Below are 23,015 nucleotides of genomic sequence, written 5' to 3'. Positions count from 1 at the left end.
CCGCTTTTGGCTTTTCGTCTTTTTCTTTTTTATAGCTTAACACTAGGCCCTAAATCAGAAATGTAGAATCGTATTGGCAGTTGGCAACACGCTTTACGTAAGTCGTGGAAAAGCAATTGCGGTTAAATTTTCACGCTTTTTCTCTTTTATTGCCTTCAATTTACCCAGACTTTTTGTTTAAGATGTCACGACGGATAATAAAGGTGTAAATGGCTCGGATAGATTTTAATTTCTGCTAACAAGTAAAGAACAAGTTTCTTTTGCAAATTTCACGTTTTACTCGCATTTTCTATTTCGTTTAAATTCACAGGACGACTTCTGAATAATAATCTGATGATAAAAATATGATAAATACAAAAATGTATTATACCTACTTTAAAAAAAATTCGGTGCATGCTGTGTATTTTAATAATAATATATTGGCACACTCTTTCACAAAATACATAAATATAAATAAACATCGATGAGTCGGAAAGAATAATTCATATATATAATAGGTGCCTAAATCTCTTCAAACTTGTAGCACCACAGTCTAACTTCTATAGTATATGTTTTATTTTGCAATATTTTCCTATAAATATTTTAATACCAAAGTTTGTATTCCGGTTTATATTTTAAACAGTATTTGATTATATTGTTGGTAAACATCTCACCGTCTCACGGTGGGAACACTGTTCACACTTTATTATCTTACAGTTAGAATATTAACACTACAGAAGTAGCGTCGGTAACTTTATAACAAAAAGGACAAGCGATATACAACTTAGGCTGATATAGAACGGAACAAAGCTATTGATCTTGACTCTCTATCGCGTAAATCGTATCGGTTAGCTTACGAATAGTATTTCTGTGATATTGAGTTTTTGTGAATTTTTCATTTCGTTCAAAGTTATAAAAGTTTACACTATAGTTGGGTTAGTAATCACGGACTAGTCAAAAAGAAGGACTTTCTCATTTACGTACATTAAACAACATACTACATAGTTTTACACATAAAAAATAAATAAACATAACAAAGACTATAAATACATGTGAATAAAAGTTAAATAACAAGACAATATATATTTTCTGATCATAACCATAGGGGTAATAATTTCATAATAATATTCAGACAACACATAAGACTACTCCTGTCACTGGGCTGTATGGGCGTTGCTCAGCTTTGATGATGAAGTTGAACATAGTGTATAAATTCTCTTTGATTGAAGTCAAAATACGCTTGGCGTTGACACTTGACAGTTTTAATATTTTACAGTCCCATTTGTCCATAGTCGGTGATAGTCGCTAAGCTTACTCCAAAGCTTCGGCCTTTGTGATTTTTAATTTAAATAATATCAATTTTTTAATTTTACTTCTTGTTTCTTTCTGCTTTTAAGTTTGTTGATGTGTGAAAGCTTTAGACTTAACAGTGAAAAATGTAGTCCAAAATGAAAACCTTATGCAACTTGGATCAATAATAATATTTTCGTAATATTGAATGTAATGTAAAAATAAATGGTTTTTGTCAGCTATGTGACCGTGATATATTAAGTGCATTAGTTCATACATTATTTCTATATAACCATATCATTGGAATCTGTAATTCTATCTATTCGTTACTTATATGCGCAGTTCCGCGTCGCGATGTTATCCAGTCATTTGCGACGTCGTATTGACGATATATGTATAGCATACAACTGCATTCGTATTGGGAGTCGCCCTTTGTCTAGTATTGATGCACTTGATCATATAGAAAAGCTTGAAGGTTGCTTAAAATCACTACCAACGAAATCAAAGGTCGTAATATGCGGTGGAGGAATGATGGGGGCTGCAGTAGCCTATCATTTATCAAAGCGTGGTTGGGGTGCAAATACAATTCTCATTGAGAGAGAAAGGTCAGTAACAGTTACGATATTCGTGTTAGAGTAATCTAAACTATATAATATAATAAAAAAAAAAAAATTGTGTGTTAATGTTTTCACACAAAAACTACCAATTTCAATAATTCTTTAACTATTAGAAAGCTGCATCTTCACTGAATGGCATAAGCTATAATAGGGATCCCTAATAAAAATTCAATAATATAACCCAAGGTGTGAAAAAATTTGTCATAAAAAATCTGTCATTGCATGTGCTGCGGTAACTATTGATCTTAGAACAAAAAAATGTTCTACAATATCATATAACATATCAATATCTACGAAAAAGTTTGCAATACCATATGTCCAATTACTGTAGTCCAATTATGCTGCTATAACTGCCCTTTTACATTTTAAAAGTTCATATAAGTGCAGACAATAATCAAACCATATCATTCATACCTCTGTATTAATCCTTATCCTAAAATACTTTTTTAATTATATTATTATTTTATATTTTTATATTATTAAAATCGGACATTCGATTTAAAAGATATGTATAACAAATTTATAAATGTCAATCTAAAGAAAATAATAAAATTATAACTAAGTAAAATAATACTTTTATGTTAAACAAAAATAAATCTACAGACTGACATAGTAGATTTTCCACTACGAGAATGTCAGTCAATAATAATTTTTTTCGGATTCATTCATGAGATTACATCTGTATTTGTTAGTACAATTTGCAAACTTACAAAATTGTGTTAGTAATAAGTTATTAAATCACATATTTAGAAAATAAATAAAATAACAGGCTGGTCCGGGTAGACTTCCCTATGATTACGGTAAATTAATATATGATTGCATGCAGCCGTATCCAACAGACCAGCATTGGGGAGTCCCACCGGTCCGACAGCGTACGCAATATGGTGTTGGGACTGTCGCACATGAGGTGCATGGTAGAAGCGCACCGCTTGCGCATGATGGCCGCAAAGCCATCTGTGTGAGCTGCCGCGAATATAGCGGAGGCGCTGCAGTCCCGTCAGCACCTGGAACACGTTATTGTATTGAACACGCAGATTGCTGTATGTCCGCAGTGTATAGTTAACCCATAGGCTGCAGGTGTAAAATGACTGACAGTACAAATTAAAAAGCGCAACTTTAACAGTGTCTGTGCATCGTGAAAACCTACGGGCCAACATGTTGCATCGGACAGACAGCGATTTGCGCTCACAATTTCTCAGCAGCCTTTGTAAAGCACCAATCGATGGGCTCAGCAGCATCATATTGTCTGCGTAGCTGATATTGTTCACGCACACTCCATCAATATATATATAGACCCTCACCGCTGGAGCTGCTGAGCTCATTAATCAGTCGGTTGACATACAAGGCTGAAGAGCTTGGGAGAGGTCAGCCACCCTGCCTCACCCCGCATTCCAGCCAGTTCTCCTCCGAGGCAGAGCCTGCCCATCTTACGTAGTTCTTTTGCTTCTTATACCAATGCATAAATAATAGCACAATTTCCCTAATTACAGAAGTTTTGATGGCGAGTATAGCACTCTCGGTGGAAAGCCTGGGCCTGACCCAGGCATTTACCCCTCACCATGCCTCTAATCACCGCACTTCACACACACTTCCTCCTCAGTAAAATTAACACTGCACTCACTACCATCCTCAGCATCAGGCTCCTGCCGCGCTGGTCCCAGAGGAGAGTGCACCCTGAACTGGTGGGAGAACATAGTGGCAATGTCCCTAGGCTCGTGCACTCCCACCACGCTAATGTAACTATATAATGATTCATAAATTAAATCATTTATTTGGATTTTTGTTGTGGTTTGGTCACATAAATGCAGTTCCCTGGTCTGAGACCCAGTGATCATGGTAAATATTGATCCTATAATTATATGTTTCACACCTATAATTTTCCAATAGGGTTGGTGCAGGAAGCAGGTGGCATTCATCAGGTTTAGTTGGGGCATTTAAACCATCTCTAGCTCAAGTGAAAATTGCTCAGTCATCAATTCAACTTTTAAAAGATCTTGAAGCTAAAGGTAGACCAACAGGATGGAAGCAATGTGGATCTCTCTTATTAGCAAGAAAAAGAGACAGAATGACTGTATATAGGCGTATGAAAAGTCAATCAGTGTAAGTAACATAATCATTGTATTTATACATTCAAAAAGTAAATACAGTTCAAAATACTGTCCCTTGAAAAATTTTCAAAACCAAAAGTGCTATACACTTTTTTCATAAATTTATTTTCTCAGATAGATCTTGGGGTATTCCTTGTGAACTTGTTAATCCTAAAAGATGTCAAGAAATATGGCCAATGCTGAATGTTGATGATATCCTTGGTGGCCTATGGATACCCGGAGATGGAGTTGGTGATCCTTATTTATTCTGTATGTCAATGATGAGAGAAGCAGTTGAGAATGGTAACTTAAGTTTTTGTGTGACTTAATTTGCCCTATTTATTTCTAGGGTACCCTTACAAGAATTATGTAAATATATCCTACAGATAATTCTATAAGTTTAAGTATACCTAGGTTTACCAGGGTATAACTAGTATTAGCCAAACCTTTTGAGTAAAGTCCGAAAATTAAATCAACTTATTATGTATTTGATGTTGTATGTACTTTGTAACTTATTATGAATTTGATGTTGTATGTACATCTAAATCTACCCAACACTGGCTCAGTGATATTAGAATAATTTGTGGAAAAACGAATGACATTGTTAATATCTATCATAAATCTTAATATGATTAATCTTAAAATGTAAAAGTGAACTTTGGACTTTAGCCACACCCCAACTCATGGTGGAAGGGGTACAGGGTAGGTGGATGGTTAAATGGGCTTCTACTTGGCCTTTTAAGCAACCTAATTAATTATAATTAGAATACAACTACTATTCTTACTATACTTTGTAATGCAACACCTAACATTTGCAGGTGTTGGGTGCACCTCAATGTGTACCCAACACCTGCAAACCTTATACAAATTAATGTTGCTTATATTTTCGAACTTTAAATAAAATGCATGGGTAATGTTAGTTATAACAGAGTGTAAGTTTATTTAATCTTCTAGCATAACCCAGAATGAATATATAATAAATCATTCTACACAGCCATCTAGACAGAGTAATCAATAAAGGCCTCACCTTCCCTAAAGGCCGGCAACAATCCTGTGAATTCTCTGGTGTTGCAAGAGAATGTGGGTGGTGGTGATCACTTAACACCAGGTGATCCGTACACTCATTTGTCTTCCTATTTCATAAAAAAAATCATGTAATAGGTGTGGGGGTGAGGAAACCATATTATGTTCTGGCCTCAGTTGGCAAAGAAAATGTTTTAAAGGACTACCATGTCACAATGGATTAATATATATATATTGATTAAGGTAGAAGCCACTTGTGTCATTTTAAATTGTATGTCATCATTTGCTATAAATGCGGAAATAATTTATCATCCATTTGACAACCACATGATAAAAAGATATTTTAAATTAGACTAACAATAACTCACATTTAGTTAAAGTGGAATATCTTATCTTAATATATATAAATCTCGTGTCACAATCTTTGTCCTCAATGGACTCCTAACCTAATGAACGGATTTTAATGGTGATTAATTCATGGAGTGCAGTTTGGTCCAACTTGAGAGATAGGGTAGTTTTTATTTCGATTTGGGACCCATAAATATTTTTATTTTCAATATATGTTTTGTATGGACATATTTTCTATGAGAGAATTTAGTGACGCACGGTTTGACAGTTCCGCTGTGAAACAATTTCATTCTAACAACAGGGAGCATATTTACGAAATAATTTTTGATGTTTTGAAATATAAAACAGTTGTTTTTTTACTATCTACAGAACAACGTCCGTCGGGGCAGCTAGTAATATATATAAATTACGTGACACGTTGTTTGTCCGCGATGGACTCCTAAACTAATGAACGGATTTTAATGGGGATTACTTCATGGAGTGCAGCTTGGGCCAACTTGAGAGATAGGATAGTTTTTATTTCGATTTGGGACCCATAATTATTTTTATTTTCAATATTTGTTTCGTATGGGTATATTTTCTATGAGAGAATTTAGTGACGGAAGGTATTACAGTTCCGCTGTAATATAATTTCATTATAACAATAGGGAGGAATCTTGATGTTTTGAAATATTATTGGCAAATTCCTATAAAACAGCAGCTTCCTTCAATGTTCCATATACCGAAGAGTAAAAGCTGTAAATATTTTGTCATCATCATTTGCCCTTCCATCTGTCAAGTATATCTATTAATTTGAATTTTCCCATAATATGTCAATGTCACTGTTGACATTTACCACAAGTTCAAACACATGAGTTGTACTGGATATCCCCTTTCTTTATAATGTACTTAGAGTATTATTTACGAAACCAATCTCACAGCATAAGATTATAATTGAAAATAATCATTTGGTTTAATTACAAGTGTGTTCAAATGTGAACCAGATACACTGTTAGCACCTACAAGATAGTGTTTATTTTTTATTTATTAAATTAGATTTACCAACACTGACAATTGCCTGCCTTTACGTACTAGTTCTAGGTTGTTTATTCTAATTAGGTACATTTAACATTTTAAAAAAGAACAGTTTAAGTAACTTGAATATTAATTCTAATATAAATAAAAGTAGAATTAATAAGTACTTAACTATTTAACAATCTAACACAAAGTATTATCTATCGTGGTCGTAATTTTTTCTAAAACTTTTTTTCTATTATGGCCTAAATGTGTTATGAAAAATGTAAATGTCATGATCGTTGATATCGTTAAATGTTTTAGATATTCTATTAAAAGGACTCAATTGTTTCACATTTATTCTAGACTGCCTGACCCGACAGACGTTGTTCTGTATATAATAAATAAAATAATGTTTGTATATGAAATTGTCAATAATATATCATAACATCAAAAATTACTTCGTAAAATATGCACCCTGCTGTCGTAATGAAATTGTTTCACAGCAGAACTGTCAAACCGTGCGTCAATAAATTCTCTCATAGAAATTATGTATGGACACATCAAAGGAAAAATAAATTTGTTGTTTTTATTTAATTTAGCAGCGTTTTCATATTTATTCACCTTTTAAACCTTCTCTAGACTTCCACAAATAATTCAAGACCAAAATTAGCCAAATCGGTCCAGCCGTTCTCGAGTTTTAGCGAGACGAACGAACATCAATTCATTTTTATATATATAGATATAGATTAACTATTTAGAAATAATCTTATAACACATGTTATTGAAATGCTGTATGACTTTTTCTGTTAAATATGAGACAGCTGATCAATGTCGGCCATGTTTTTTGCTATAGAGGGCTTAATATACGTTTATAGAAGGCTACTATAAGTCACGCCAGCTTTATCAAAGAGATAATGAGCGTTTGAGCTCTTATATGTAATTATGAATACCATTTTTTAACTAGCATCTATTAACGATCTTCTAAACCACCGATAAGTCATTATGAATAAGACCGTTAGCTAGTCTTTATCGACCCTTAATAAATGTAAACATAATGAACACAGGTGTAGGTGTCATGGAAGAATGTTCAGTAACGGGAGTCCACTCAAAGGATGGACTGGTGTGTGGTGTTGAAACAACTCAAGGTTCCATTGAGTGTCAGTATTTTGTTAACTGTGCTGGATTTTGGGCACGTCAGGTATGTGAAAGATGACCTCATTTTGGAAACAGTTCTAGTTCCCTTTGTTTCCAAATAATATTTCGATGACCCATATAGCCCAGTGGATAACTGGTTAATGACCCTGCCTACTGAGCTAGAAATCCCGGGTTGGAATCTCGGTAGGTGCAAAAATTTATATGATGAATATGGATGTTTGTTCCTAGTCTTGGATGTTTATAAATATTTATGTATGTTATAGTATGTTATAGTATGTATATTGTATTAATATAAAAAATATATTGTTGTCTTGTAGTACAGGCTATGCCTAGTTTGGTGCTAGATAATTTGTGTAGCAGTGTCATTTTTTTTTTTTCACTTCAAGACTATAATTTTATATGTTAATAGGTGGGACAATTGGCAAAACCTCAAGTGAAAGTACCCTTACTACCATGCGAACATTACTACTTACATACTAAACATATCGATAATTTGGACCCAATGACGCCAGGTATTGTAATAATAATCCATTTCATGAAATATAAAAAGCACTTCACTTGCATTAACGTCATATCTCAAATAAGAATATAAAATATTTTATTAACATTTTTAGTTGTTCGTGATCCAGATGGCTACATTTATTTGAGGGAAAGAGATGGCTGTATTTTAGCTGGTGGATTTGAACCTATTGCAAAACCAGTATATGAAGAGGAAAGTGAGTTTTAAATATCTTAAGAAAACTTAGTTAACTTTTGTTCTTTCTCTTTCGCTACAGCATCTTCTCTAGACCATCCGATTTCATGAACATGAAACTCTTTCACCTGAGTGACTTATTGACTCAATGATATGAAGATGTTTTTTATAGATATATTAGATAGTTGGTTGTTAGTGTAAAAATATATTTGGTATCTCACTTATCTTTAAATTAATTTCGGATATAAAATAAGTTGAAATTTGCATAATTATATCTTATATATGACGAGACAAGGCCGTTCACATGGTCAGTATCTTCGTGGTTCACCAATACTGTGGGCGTTGATTACGCCAGCAAGGAACACCAGTGCCGGATTAGCCATATAGCAATTGTAGCAATTGCTTCGGGCTCCTTGCTAAAGGGGGGCCCGCATGTCCCACTCATCTCGGTCTGAGCATAATTTTTTGAGAGAAACTTATTTAGATATTGAATTACTTGACGTGGCGAAAACGTGAAACGTTACAACTTTTCGTACTGAGTTAGACACTCTGTAACTGACTATTTCCAATATATATACCAAGGGCTCATTGAAAGAATTTCCTATGAGCCCCGCGTAAGCTTAATTCGTTACTGACAAACACATTATATTAATGTGCAACAAACGTTTTAATCGTAGAAGTAGGTACCTACACTTCACTAACACAGCAATGCGACACGACCGCCTCGCTCGATAGTTCTTCCCTGACTGCGCTCGGCGCTCGCTCTCGCCCGCACTCGCACCGCATCCCGATTACACCCGAGCCAAAATGAATAATCTTCTTAATTTGTTTCAAGTCGAGAATACAACTCAGAGATGTCTGCCGGACGATTGGGATCACTTCCATGTGCTACTTCAGGAGTTATTGAAGCGAGTGCCAAGTCTGAACCAAGCTGTGTTACATAAATTGTGCAATGGGCTTGAAGCATTTTCACCAGATTGCAAATGGATTGTTGGTGAAGCTCCTGAGGTAAAAAATAAAAATTACTGCTTGAATAACGAACTGGTAGATCAAGCATATATAAGCAATAACAAAGGCAATTTTACTAATTTTGATGAACGAATTGACCGTTTCGGGTTGAACCACAATATGGTCTATTAAAATAAGTGTTACAAGTTCATACTATTTAATCTTGACTACATTTAACATTTAACCAGTTTAAATTGCACTTTAAAAAGAGATGGAGTATAATTGAGTAATAATCTTACATATTATGTTCTCATTTTTACAATATTTTATTGTTTCTAGTAGAACTGAAGAATCTGTGTGTTGATTGATTCTTACAGGTTTAGTTCGGTGCAACCTAACAATCATTTTATTGATTTATCAATGTATATGTCTCGCTGCCTGATTTTGATGAATTTCAGTTGACAACGAAGGTTTTTATTCTTACGTATAAGAAGTTATATTACGTTATATTAAGGAAAGAAGAAATCAAGACTTAAATAAAATACTTTTTGAAGGATTAAAACGCGTGTGTTGTAACTATGTTTTTACATTAGGTTTTTTTGTGTAAATGTTACATTTTTATTATTACTTTACTTAACACAAGTCTTGACCTTATAGAGCACGTTTTCAGGGGGACATTTTATTTAAACGTGTAACAAAGAAAATATTAGAAATCAAGATGACAAGAGATTGTTTTTTCGAAACGTAGAATGCCATGGGTTTAGCTGTAGTTATCAGTTAAATTCGTGACATTCAACGTTTTGCAGACAATGATAACCCCATGAATTGCGACGGAGTTTTTGGAGTGATACTACATCTATTATCTGGGCACTAGCGCCCACTGCAAGTGTGGTCGGAATCAACGACGAAAGATACTAATACGTTTATGTAAAACGTGAGGCCACCCTTGGAAAATACAACTTACTTCCCAATGATGTTTGTACCTAGTTCTGGCCTCAAGAAGATACTGCGGTTGGTAAATGCCGAAGGGCTTGAAAAAAAGTTATGTATAAGCGGAGAAAACAATGACAAACCGAGCCTTGACTTTCAGCCAAACTCTGCACATTGTTGTTAAATTATTTTGCTTGTACAATTAAACTCAATTAAGCAATTATTTGTGTAAGCATGTCTTTTCAACGTGACGATTTTCATTTTTATTTGATTTCGCTATGTGGAATTTTTGTATGTATTTCAAATTGTTATAGAGTGGATTGTTTGTTCTAAACATTATCCCTTATTCATAATAGTCTTCTAACTTAAAGCATTGCTAATTCTCGCTCTGTCTTCTTCTTTTGACCTAAGTCAGAATGAGAAAAAACACTACTAAGCGGCTGTTTAAAGTTAGTGGACCATTATGAATAAGGGGGTACATCAATACGTATTATAAAACAAAGTACTCCGCCACGTCAGTCTGTCAGTCTGTTCATGATAAACTCAAAAAGTACAGCACCGATTTCCATGCTGATTTTACCAATGGATAGCGTGTTTCTCGGGGATGGTTTTAATATATAATTTGTTAAGTTTCTCTCTACAATTGTGTATGCGTTATCGATATTTGTTGGAGATGTCGGAAAAAAATAAGTCGTCTGTTAGCTTTCAACGGAAACGCTGTTAAGACAGCGTTTCCGTTCCCTTTGAAATAAAAGAATATAATGTATGGTGGAATTACGTATCTTATATAGGTTTACAGAAAAATCCGCGAGGGCAATTTTCTATCTCTTAAGGATAACATACTATATCCATTAAAATACTTTAAAAATTGGCAATTATAAAGCGGTATTGCAACAGCTGTTTACACAAATACACATAGTACCTAATCCTTATCATTTTATTATAAAATTCATTCAGAAACACGTTTTTGTTTCATTTTTAACTCATTAACTTTGATTGCATATTTCCGATGGCTTTAGACTACATCATTCCCAAAAACTTACATCATATTTTTTCCTATTGATTACACAGCGTCTGTCAGATCAGCTAGTAAATTATTTAAAAAAAAGTGCCAATGATCTAAAGTTCTATCTTTTTTTTAATTATTTATTAATACGGCTTTAGTCACAATGTCCAACTACATGATCATCCGTCCACTATGTTGTGAGTACATTTTGTGCACCCGTGGACACCAATAGTGACATAGTGTCACCGCCGCAATCCGCGCTCCCCGCCCTGTCCAGCCGCGCACTACGAGCACAAATCCGCAGTAAGAGACGGGACGTTATCGCGAACCCACTACACTCACCCTGATGAAGTCGCAAACCGAAAAAGCCTGAGTAAAGCCGTATTCATAAATAAATTAACAATGGCTGACGAAAGTTTTAATAATTAAAGTTCTATCTTGGTTTATATAGCAAATGTCATGTCATGTGCATATAAATAGTACAGTAAGAATATACTGGATGTAAGAATTCGTAGGTATGTCATGTGCATATAAATAGTACAGTAAGAATATACAGGATGTGAGAATTCGTAGGTATGTCACGTACAGATAAATAGTACAGTAAGAATATACAGGATGTAAGAATTCGTACGTATGTCACGTACAGATAAATAGTACAGTAAGAATATACAGGATGTAAGAATTCGTATGTATGTCACGTACAGATAAATAGTACAGTAAGAATATACAGGATATTAGAATTCGTACGTATGTCTCGTACAGATAAATAGTACAGTAAGAATATACAGGATCTAAGAATTCGTACGTGACATACGTACGAATTCAATGTAAGAATTCGTAGGTATGTCACGTACAGATAAATAGTATAGTAAGAATATACAGGATGTAAGAATTCGTACGTGACATACGTACGAATTCGATGTTGGAATTCGTACGTATGTCACGTACAGATAAATAATACAGTAAGAATATACAGGATTTAAGAATTCATAGGTATGTCACGTCACGTACAGATAAATAGTACAGGGTGTAATCGTTAAGTGTGACCAGGCGATTATTCCGTAACTATTACATATATCGAAAGTACGTTATCTAATCAGTAAAACGACATCAATAACTTTTTCAAAATTAAACGAGAAGTATCCATAATTTTAATAATAAACAAATTTTGTATAAGGCACACATTTCAACAGATGTTTAATTATCACGTGGCGGCTGGTATGAAGACAGTGGGAATTTCAGCGGCCGGGGGAGTAGCCGAGGCAACGGTCGACGAAATTGTTGACGGTTATTCAAAATACGACATGTATGAGTTGGATATAACTCGCTTCCTGGGATTGCATAACAACAAGAGGTTCTTGAGAGACCGTGTCAAAGAGGTGCCAGGTATTAACCAAATTTATTAAAATGAAAAACAAAATAATTTAGATTACTTCGTTACGCTTTTAAGCAACACTAAGGCTGAGATCTATAGAGTTTAGTTAGACTTTGCTCAGACTTTACTTACGTAAAACTTAGCGAAATGTAAGTTTAGCATAAACTTTGATTTCGTTTTTATCAGTGAACATAGAAGTATATCTGACGCTTTAAAATAGCGCAACTAAAACTATACCATTAGTGGGCAGGGCTTACAAAACTGTACCGGCACGCGGATCAGTTCGGTTAGGGGAGTGAGTAAGGTCGGATGGGATTGTAAAAAGAGATAAAAAAAGTTTTTAGTGGTGCAGAAATTATACGATCGTCGTCCCCAGTGGAATTAAAACACTTTACAAAACAATCACATATCTCTCATCGTTAAGGCAGCGATCATGAGAAACGTGTTTGTTCGACCATTTTTTCTGCCACTTACTTTGCAAATCCGACTTCCAGGAAAAAGTCTTTTCATTTTTATTGTAGACTATAACACTCACATACAATGAGGCTTTCTATTGGTATCAGAATTTTCAAAAAAGGTTCAGTAAATCCAGAAATCACCCCCTAACCAATTAACCTTTACCTCTATAATATTAGTATGGATAAATTTTGTGAAATTATACTGTGCACAATGAAAATTAAAATACAGTGTTTTTTTAGGAGTGCACTATGGTTTACCGTATCCCTGGTATGAGTTTGAAACTGGTAGAAATCTGCGTCTATCCCCTATTTACCCAACGCTAAGGGACAATGGTGGAGTTTTTGGACAAGTCATGGGTTATGAGAGGCCAACCTGGTTTGAACCAGTCGGTTAGTATTAAGTATACTTAATAAAATAACTGCTTATTGAGTAGATATTAATGTATGCGTTCCTTGCAAATACTATAGAAATTCTCTTATATAACTTTTCATTGTTAAATAATAAATCAAAATGTCCCAAAACTCGGTATGGATGCCAGACGTCGATATATTACCGGTGGGAGGCTCCTTTGCACCGGATGCCGGCTAGATTATGAGTACCACAACGGCGCCTATTTCTGCCACGAAGCAGTTATGTGTAAGCATTACTGTGTTTCGGTCTGAAGGGCGCCGTAGCTAGTGTAATTACTGAGCAAATGAGACTTGACATCTTATGTCTCAAGGTGACGAGAGCAGTTGTAGTGCCGCTCAGAATTTTTGGGTTTTTCAATAGTCCTGAGCGGCCCTACATTGTAATGGGCAGGGCGTATAAATCATCAGCTGTTCATCTCGTCCCATATTTTCATTATTAAAAATTCTTACATACATAAATATATAAATACATTAATTACACACCTACATAATCCTCATACCATGTTTGCACGTACCCGGATATCGTATGTAATTACATATTTTAGAATGTAAAACTTATTATATGTGTAATGTATAAACAGATAAAGATGCCGAGAAGCCTCTTCCATTCAAAATATCCCACACGAAGACATTTGGAAAGCCGCCGTGGTTTGAGACCGTCCAGAGAGAATATTGGGCATGCAGAGAAGCAGTCGGTCTCGCGGACTATTCGTCGTTTACAAAAATTGATCTACAGGTACGTGTTCCATGTGTGTTATCAACAACGACAAATTCCTTATTCGACAAATCTCGTCAATAAATATATTTCCTTGAAATACCTTTGTTTCGGCTTCATTCGTAGCAGTAGTGAAAAAATAATTAATTCGCAGCTATAGTGTATTTTTTTATACTATGTACGATTTTTTTACGTCCTTTTTACTTGCGACTGTCTCGTTGCAACGTTCCATCCAGAAGGTTGATCTTGTTCTATGTTACGACAAAAGTGTCAACTGTCAAAATTACCAGTTTAAGTTTTGACATTAGGAACTACATGTGGGCTAGATGGGGGGATTTTTGGACCATTTGTTAGTTAGTTAAGTTTAATGAAGTATTTCTTGTTTAATATATATATACCTCCTGAAATCCCCAGCCCCACTCCTCTACTCTCTAATTTTTACTCCTTTTGTACATATGCTAAATAAAATAATATTAATTTATAACTAACACAATAAATGTTTTGTTTAAGTGATATTATCTGTGTTTGTCCATTATAATCTTACAGCATCTATAATTGTTTCAGGTATGATCATTACTATAAACACTGGTAAATATGTTAACACTGAACAAATAACATGCTCTATGCTTGGTGGTCTACTGAAACGTGACATTGGCTGAATTTTGGAGCCCCTGCCACAGATGTAGAAAAAATATTTTGACTTTCAATAAGTGATGTCACATCCTATTTTGAATAGAAATATTTGAATTTCGAATTTGAATAGAATAGAACTTACAATTGAAAACAATATAAATATTACCCAACGCCATAAACATCGAAACCAGCTATAATTAGAAATAGCCGTTTTTACATAATTAGTTTCTCAATGACTAGTTCAACAAAACATTGGCGTGACCCACAGGGCCTTGGGCTGAGATCTAAAAAGCGTACTTAGTCATTGCTCAGACTTTACTTACGTAAAACCTGATAAAACGTGAACTTGACTTTTTCATTGGGCTGTCTTAGCTTAAGCTCGGCATAATTTAAAGTGTCAAATGACTATAAAATCAAAATCAAAGACTATGCTAAGCTTACACTCAGCTTAATTTTACGTAAGTAAAGTCTGAGCAATGGCTAAGTACGCTCTACAGATTTCAACCTAAGACTAGCCGTTCTTGATAGTTTGTCATAAAGATATTAAACTATGCTGTATTGGTACCAAAATGAGAATAGTATAAGATTAAAGAAATCATGTTTTCTTAATAAATTTGTCCTATTTTATTACTAATTACTTTTTCAGTCAAAAGGTAACGAAGTGGTTGAGTTCTTGCAATATTTATGTTCGAATGACGTCGATGTCCCCATTGGTAGTATAATACACACTGGCATGCAAAATGAACGCGGAGGATATGAAAATGATTGCAGCCTTGCCCGATTATCTGATAACCAGTAAGCTTTATTTGTGATCGTAATTGTAAACTTTATATTAATGTGACATTACTTAAGAGGTATTTTTTTACTCAAAATTGATTCCTTTAGAATTATATTTGATGTCACTTCCAACTACCACCGCTTCGGAAATAAATGGCGCTCTGAGAGAGAAGAAACAGCGCAAGAAACTCTCCCAGCATTACTTCTTCGCGCTCTTATTAATAAAATATATACAATTTTATTCACTTATTACTTTCGTGAGACATTATTAACTTTATTTAGTAACTAATCGGTACCAACACCGTTGAACCGCAGATAAAGCCGATGCTAATAAATATAACGTAAGATTTATAGATAATGCATCATTCGGATGCTTGGCTAAGTGGTCCAAACGCTGGGGCGTAATCCTAGAGGCGCGGGTCCGAATCCCGAATCGGACATAGATTTAAAAGCAAGTCTCAAAGAACAAGTAACCGCATGTTTAATGTTCCAGCTACATGATGATAGCACCAACAATTCAGCAGACCAGGTGCAAGGTGTGGATGAAAAGACATTTACCATCCAATGGTTCGGTAACGCTGTCTGATGTTACCTCGATGTATACAGCAATTTGTGTACTGGGACCATTCTCTAGAAGTCTCCTTGCTGAATTAACTGATACGGATCTATCGCCTTCGAACTTTCCCTTCTTTACCTGTAAAGAACTGGATGTTGGCCAAGCGAATGGTATACGAGCGATGAACCTTACTCACACTGGGGAACTTGGATACGTGCTTTATATACCCAATGAGGTAAATATCGCTTGTACTATACAAGTGCTGATCCGGAAAACATTGTTTTTCCATACAAATTAATAGTAATAATATTGACACACTCTTTCTTACACAAAACATCTTGCCCCAAACTAGGCTTAGCTTGTAGTACGGGTACAAAACAACGATATATTTAATACGATATACTTAAACATAATTTATATCCTATTAATATTATAAATGTGAAAGTTTGTATGTCTAGATGTATGTTTGTACTTCTTTAACGCAAAAACTACTGGATGTATTTTGATGAAACTTTACAATAATATAGCTTACACACCAGAATAACTCATAGGCTATTATTTATAAAACTATCGCGCGAATTATACTTTATATGGCAAAACAACGTTTGCCGGGTCACCTAGTAATTAATAAAAATAAACATCCATGACTCGAAAACAAACATTCATATTCATCAAGTAAATGATTGCACCTACCGGAATTCGAACCCGGGACCTCTAGCTCAGTAGGCAGGGTCACTAACCACTGGGCTATAGGGGTCGTCACAATAACTCGTATTAAGTAACCTGTGCCCACTTATTGTATGAATTGTTGAATATATAGTTATTTCTAAGTAAAAAAAAATATACGTTTCGGATAAGTAATCACCATAAATTATGTACCCTTCCCCGAAACACGCTGCCTTATGGTATAAGTATTAAGAAAAAAAAAGGCTCTCTATTTATAAGTGTCAATAACATTTTGTTTGTATACATTTTTGTGATTTTTAATTTTTATGCACGGAAGCTTACTCTGTTTTTAAAGGTAAAAAAATTAAAACTGAATTTCCGATCAAAGATTATGTAGAAGTGTGTTTATATGTTATCAAGTATTTTTCAATAGACCTATTTTTTTTTTATTTGTGAACGGTTATAATGTAACAAACACTAACTATTTTCAACATAACTCTTAAACTGTTAAATATCTGCAACTTTGATTGACAAAATACTATTTATATAAAAACAATCATTAGTATCAATCTGAGAATGCACATTTAAAATAAACGAATACGTAACATTTTGTAACATGAGACATTTAAAATAATTTGGAGCGGTCAGGGTCGATCACTGCTTATGACGTCATCAGGCAGCATTAATATCGCCATAATCTATGAGGATTACCTAACCATATCTTTATATACGTATATGGCAGCACGACTATCTTAATTATGACAGATTTCTTCATAAGCACGAACAGTTTCCTTTCCTGCACGGCACCGCTTCTGTAATTCCTCTGGTGTTGCTGAAGAATATGGGCGACGGTGAACACTTCAAGTGACCCGTAAGCTGGTTGATCCTTCTCTTCAAAAAATTCTAAATCTATCTGTCTCGACCTAGGCACAGTTTCAATAATTTCTTTATTCAAAACGTCTATGGATGATGATTAGTCTTATTAGCCCTATAATTTCACTAGTTATAGCCTTTTAGACCGAAACACAATAATAATTCTTGCCCACTACTGGCTTGGCGGAAAAAAGCAGCTGTGGTACCCAACTTAACCCACAATCAAGCAAATGAGTATATAAAACGGTAATAAATAAAGCTTGCAATTAATAAAACAATACGTGTGTCGCGCTAACCCTGAGATAGTCAACTGACTGTGGCCTGTGCGATCGTCAACCGGTTGTACCCAATTTCGCCGCGTAAACAAGCGGCCAGTGGACACTCGTAGATGCCACGGATCATTGTAGTAGTGCAACCATTTCGCATAGTTGTATGAAGCGTCGCTGTATCGTATTAATTAATCATGGTAAAAATCTTATATTCGAGTCCGGACTACTTTCGTAGTCTGGAAGTAATCCTGAAGGGACATGAGGCCATTAAAGTTAACTATACTTAGTAACCAATTTCTATATAATCCAATAAAGTATATTTTCAGTTCGCATTGCACGTGTATCATCGTCTTATGACGGAGGGTGTAAAATACGGCATCAATCATGTGGGTTACTACGCTACAAGATCGCTTCGTGTCGAGAAATTCTTTGCGTTCTGGGGAAACGATCTGGACACGATGACGACGCCACTTGAGTGTGGGAGAACATGGCGCGTTAAGTTTGATGTACGTATGAAATATGTTATTTTACCCGTGCTTATTCGTTTTTGCGATTACACTTCAGTGCCGGGTTAAGAAAGCGCGGTGCCCATAACAAATTCTTTCAAAGTGCCCTTGATCTATATTGGAATTGTCGATTAACGAGTGTCTGATGTGGATTGCCTTATTAGGATAGTTTGTAAAGTTTCACGTTTTTTGTGACATCAAGTAAATTCAATATACCAACATCTTAATAAGTTTCACTCAAAAAATTAAGTCTAGAGATGAGTGGGTTTTAATATGCACCTTTTCGCACGGGGCCCGTAGCAATTGCTACTCTTCATTTATGAGACTCCATATATTAACCTTGTATGTGTATATAAGAACGGATCTTAAATGTCATGTTTACGTCTGATAATATCATCAGGAAGTCAGCTTGCAAATGGTACTTTTGATATGTGATTTTTGATCATTGCTCCTAAAGGTGGCGACACTATGTGGGTATTATATACCTACATAATAATATACTAACACGTAATGCGGACATTTTGCACACCTTCTTCAGCGCTCGTACGGAACCCGACACGTCGCGGGTTCGAGTCCCGCATCGTTCATAAATTTTGGTTACAAATTTAATCCGTATAAGCAATAGATTTCACCAAAATACCGCCTAATTCTATTAATTAGTCGTATATTTATAGTTAGTCATATTTATGTAATATTTAATAGATTTAAATAACTTTAATCGCATACTCAAACTGCGTGTTAATTATTTTTACTACCCATTATCTCCTATATATTATATCTTCAAATAATGCACAAAGTTGAAATTCTTTTAAATATCTTAATGTGGAATAGGCATATTATATGAAAAGCTTTATAGATACTACGTGGACATAGAAATTCTGAATTACTAATGGGCTAGATCGTTATAATAATTAATATGATATACTTCTTACAGAAAGACATACCGTTCATTGGTCGTGACGCACTTATGCGTCAACGCGATCGTGGCATACATCGCCAGTACGTGCAGTTACTTCTAACTGATCACGACCATGAATTGGACCTGTGGTCGTGGGGAGGTGAACCTATATTTAGAGACGGAAATTATTGTGGACAAACCACCACTACAAGCTACGGTTTCACATTTAAGAACCAGGTAGAAAATTTGAAGTACTCAATTCAATATATAAGATATCTGTATCACTTAAAATAAAAGGAGGTCCCCAACCACCACGTATCAGTGATTTAGATTTTCCGAATTCATGTGTACCTACGTTTATGAGATGCGTAGAGACGTCGCGTCAGTCATCATAGGAAGATACATCTTCTACCGCATTTATCAAGGGGAGTGTTCCGAAGAGAATTCCACCTTCTCACGACACGCCACAAATTAGGATATCATCCCCACCATCTGGATGTGTAGCATTCGCACAAACAAAGCTGTGGAATGAGCTTCCTTGTGCGGTGTTTCCGGGACGACACGACATGGGTACCTTCAAAAAAAGCGAGCGCACCTTCATTAAAGGCCAGCAACGCTCTCTGTAAGTCCTCTGGTGTTGCAAGAGTATGTGGGTGACGGTGATCACTTAACACCACGTGACCCGTGCGCTCGCTTGCCCTCGTTTTCCATAAAAAGAACGTTCATTTCTTCACGTTTACGTTCTTAACTGTCAAGGAAAACATCATGAGAAACTTTTATAATAAAGAAACAGCCTATGTTTTGTCGCGATTTCTAAATAAATTTAAACCTTATTAAAAATAATATTCCACAGGTTTTTTCTTTCTTAAAATATAATAAGTTTTCAGTCTTATATACTATAACTATACATTACATATAAGCATTAGTCTTCTTTTTCCTTTATTTTCTTTTATTACCAACCAATATAATCCAAACGATGAATCAGGACTGTGGCCATTACTTCCGTACAACATTATACTATTGGGTTTTTTTTTCAAAGAGCAAATAAACAAAACTGAGAGAGTTACTTGCACAATTTCTTCACTGCGGTGGACGATAAGAATTATCAGGGAATCGTTTTTTTTAATAAACGGCATTGTTAAGAGTTGTTCAGGGAATATACACAAACCAAGGTCGAAACGTGCCATACGAACTTCACAGTCCTTACATTCGTGAACAGTGATTATTGGAAGGTGTGCCAGTAATAGCCTAAACATATGGTCGGATTTTGTCCGGCGTCGTACTCGGTACGGTCTGGAAGGTAATAATAATTGTTACCAATACATTTACTAACACATATAGAGATCTCTCTGAATTAAATAAATAAATATAAAAATATTATTTTGTGCCATGGAAAATGCGACACACCATCGAATATGATCCGCTACCAGACCGCGTCCGATGGTTCGGCCGTACCAAATCCGATCATGTGTTTAGGCTATAAAAAGTTTCTGTTTTTGCTTACCTCGCATCACATCGTCATTATTTATATGGCCTGGCCTAACTGACTTGTAGTTTATTTTTAAAAATGATTCAATAACTTATATATTGCAGGTTTGTCTTGGGTTTGTTCAGAACTTGGATAAGGATGGCATGCCCCACAAAGTTACTAATGAATACATCCTGAGTGGTCATTATGAAATTGACATTGCTGGAATAAGGTAAGTTATTTGCAGCATCCTGGTGAAATTCCATAGACATGGTAACTTTCACAACACTAAATCATGAAGTTTTTTTTCTTCCACAATTTAATCTATCTACTTATATAAGTTTGTGGTGTGGTCAAATAAAATATCTTATGTAGCAGTGAATTATCCCTCACTGTTATGGAGGTTATGTTAGATAATCCACCTTTAGCCCTATTCTCGTAAAAAAGAATAGGATCGAAGCGATCTTATGTCAAAAATTTAAATTTCGTATTGACGATTCAATTCCGATTGGCATGAAGTTAAGTCCCGATATAGAGAAATTGTGTGTATTCTCGTAACAGGATCAAGCGTCAATTGTTGGGTGATGCGTATTATCCAAAAAATTTGAAGTTTACTTGAGGTGACAACTTGAAACATGAGCATAGTTAACCCTTTAGTTCGTAGTAGAAATATAGAAAATAGAAAAACGTTCTAGGGATATTATATAATACTAGTGCACACGTGAATAAGATCAAAACTTAACGTCAACGATTTTGAAATTATGAGTCCGAATACTATCATGGTAAAGTCACACACAAGGCTTATGCCATATGAGAGTATCTCCCCAAAAAATTTTCGTACAATGGAATATTTACCTAATCATTATTAATAATAATGTTATTATTATACAAATAGCACAGGTTAGGTTCAGGTGGCCCACTGAGCTACAAGTCCGGGTTCGAATCCCTGAGGGTACACACATTTATATGATTAATAAGTAGTACATAGTACACGCACATTATTATATATAAAAAAAGTATTACTGTGATGCTATAGGAATCCTTGTTTGGTTGTAAAATAGTAAGATATATGAATGGCTATACAATGCAAGTTTACTATACTTAAATTAAATAAGTATTTAATTTTCATAGCAAAGGAGAATTATTTATAACTTTTAATGTTATATTTCTGAAGTATTCAACCAATTGTGACTATGTCTAGGAACATGCTGCTTTGAAATGTATTTTGTAATTTTATAATAATATTGACACACTTTTTACATAAATTATCTTGCCCCAAGTTAAGCATATATTATAGCCTGTGTTATGTGTTACAAGACAATGATATAATTGATACAATATACTTACTTAAACATACACAAATTCTTATAAACATACATATAAACATCCATGACTCGGAAACAAACATCCATATTCATCATATAAATGCTCACCTACGGGGATTCGAACTCGGGACCTCTAGCCTAGTAGGTAATTATTTCATTGTTTTCAGATATGCAGCCAAAGTGCACCTACATTCGCCGAATCTCCCAACAAAGTACCCAGACAAAGAGCGCGATGTTTACCAAGCAACAAGAAAACATCTTGAACCCCAGCAATTTTTAGGACGACACTACCAACCTTAAAGGATACTATAATGCAATTAGGGTACTCTTGCACTTGCCACAATTCTGTACTGAGCCTTATTACATCGTTATTAGGGCCATAAACAGATCTATTATACACACCTGAATAATAATATTGTTCACTAATAAAAATAGAATATTCCCTACCAAGTTACCTAACTGAAAATTGCATTTTATGGCTAAAAATATAATTTTGAATTAGGCTATATGTAATCAATCACCTTGCATTTGGCCAAAAAAAAATTCCTGCCATTTGGCATCACGGTGTGTGATAAATAATTTATAGTTTTAACCCTGGTAAAAATACTAAAAAAAAAATCCTTGCAAGCAACACACTCGAAAGATTTACACCCTCGCCTACGGCTCTGGCACAACCCACAGCCTCGTGTACAATGATCAACTTTGCAAGAGTCCTTGATGTGAAGGATGTGGGGCAACCACAACGGTATACTAAATTCATTCGCAAATAAATTTTAACCATTGTAATATGATTAACATATATATTATATTGTTTTTATTTCACTTTTATTATCATTTGAAATTATACTAATTATTTAGGGTCGAAATTATTTTATTCTAAAAGTTTTAATGATTATGAAATGAGATTTAACACTAGTAATATTAAGTACAATTAATAATTTTTATGTGATGAATAGAATCAACAATGGAAAAGTATTATTAGGTTTTTTTGATAATAAATATATATTTTTAA

The 23,015-nt window shown here is 34.7% G+C and overlaps 1 protein-coding gene across 2 annotated transcripts; it reads left to right on the top strand.

Annotated features, from left to right (window-relative positions):
* Nucleotides 1–1,268: 1,268 nt before the first annotated feature.
* Nucleotides 1,269–23,015, top strand: LOC126978952 (pyruvate dehydrogenase phosphatase regulatory subunit, mitochondrial). 2 transcript variants are annotated; one of them, XM_050828079.1, is made up of 16 exons: nt 1,269–1,874; nt 3,774–3,986; nt 4,113–4,276; nt 7,405–7,538; nt 7,905–8,007; nt 8,110–8,211; nt 9,025–9,197; nt 12,267–12,459; nt 13,147–13,296; nt 13,899–14,053; nt 15,312–15,460; nt 15,936–16,233; nt 18,133–18,312; nt 19,247–19,447; nt 20,804–20,910; nt 22,171–23,015. In XM_050828079.1, exons 1-16 carry the CDS (start codon nt 1,624–1,626, stop codon nt 22,301–22,303), a joined length of 2,706 nt encoding a protein of 901 aa, XP_050684036.1. In that variant the 5' UTR covers nt 1,269–1,623; the 3' UTR covers nt 22,304–23,015. The 2 variants fall into 2 exon arrangements, with proteins under 2 accessions (XP_050684036.1, XP_050684037.1); XM_050828080.1 differs by lacking the exon at nt 1,269–1,874 and having other exon boundaries at nt 3,855–3,986; nt 4,109–4,276.

The sequence above is a fragment of the Leptidea sinapis genome, chromosome Z (assembly GCF_905404315.1).
Source record: "Leptidea sinapis chromosome Z, ilLepSina1.1, whole genome shotgun sequence".
NCBI classification, from domain to species: Eukaryota; Metazoa; Arthropoda; class Insecta; order Lepidoptera; family Pieridae; genus Leptidea; species Leptidea sinapis.
Note: the sequence above shows the minus strand (reverse complement) of the source record. Positions and strands in the feature narration are given on the sequence as shown.

What these genes read in the sequence shown, in the direction of transcription:
- LOC126978952 (XM_050828079.1), top strand. Translation starts at nt 1,624, where the DNA reads ATGTTATCCAGTCATTTGCGACGTCGTATTGACGATATATGTATAGCA. An exon ending in TTTGGACCCAATGACGCCAG is followed by an intron (nt 8,008 to 8,109) that starts GTATTGTAATAA and finishes TAACATTTTTAG; the next exon opens with TTGTTCGTGATCCAGATGGC. An exon ending in TTGTTGGTGAAGCTCCTGAG is followed by an intron (nt 9,198 to 12,266) that starts GTAAAAAATAAA and finishes ACATTTCAACAG; the next exon opens with ATGTTTAATTATCACGTGGC.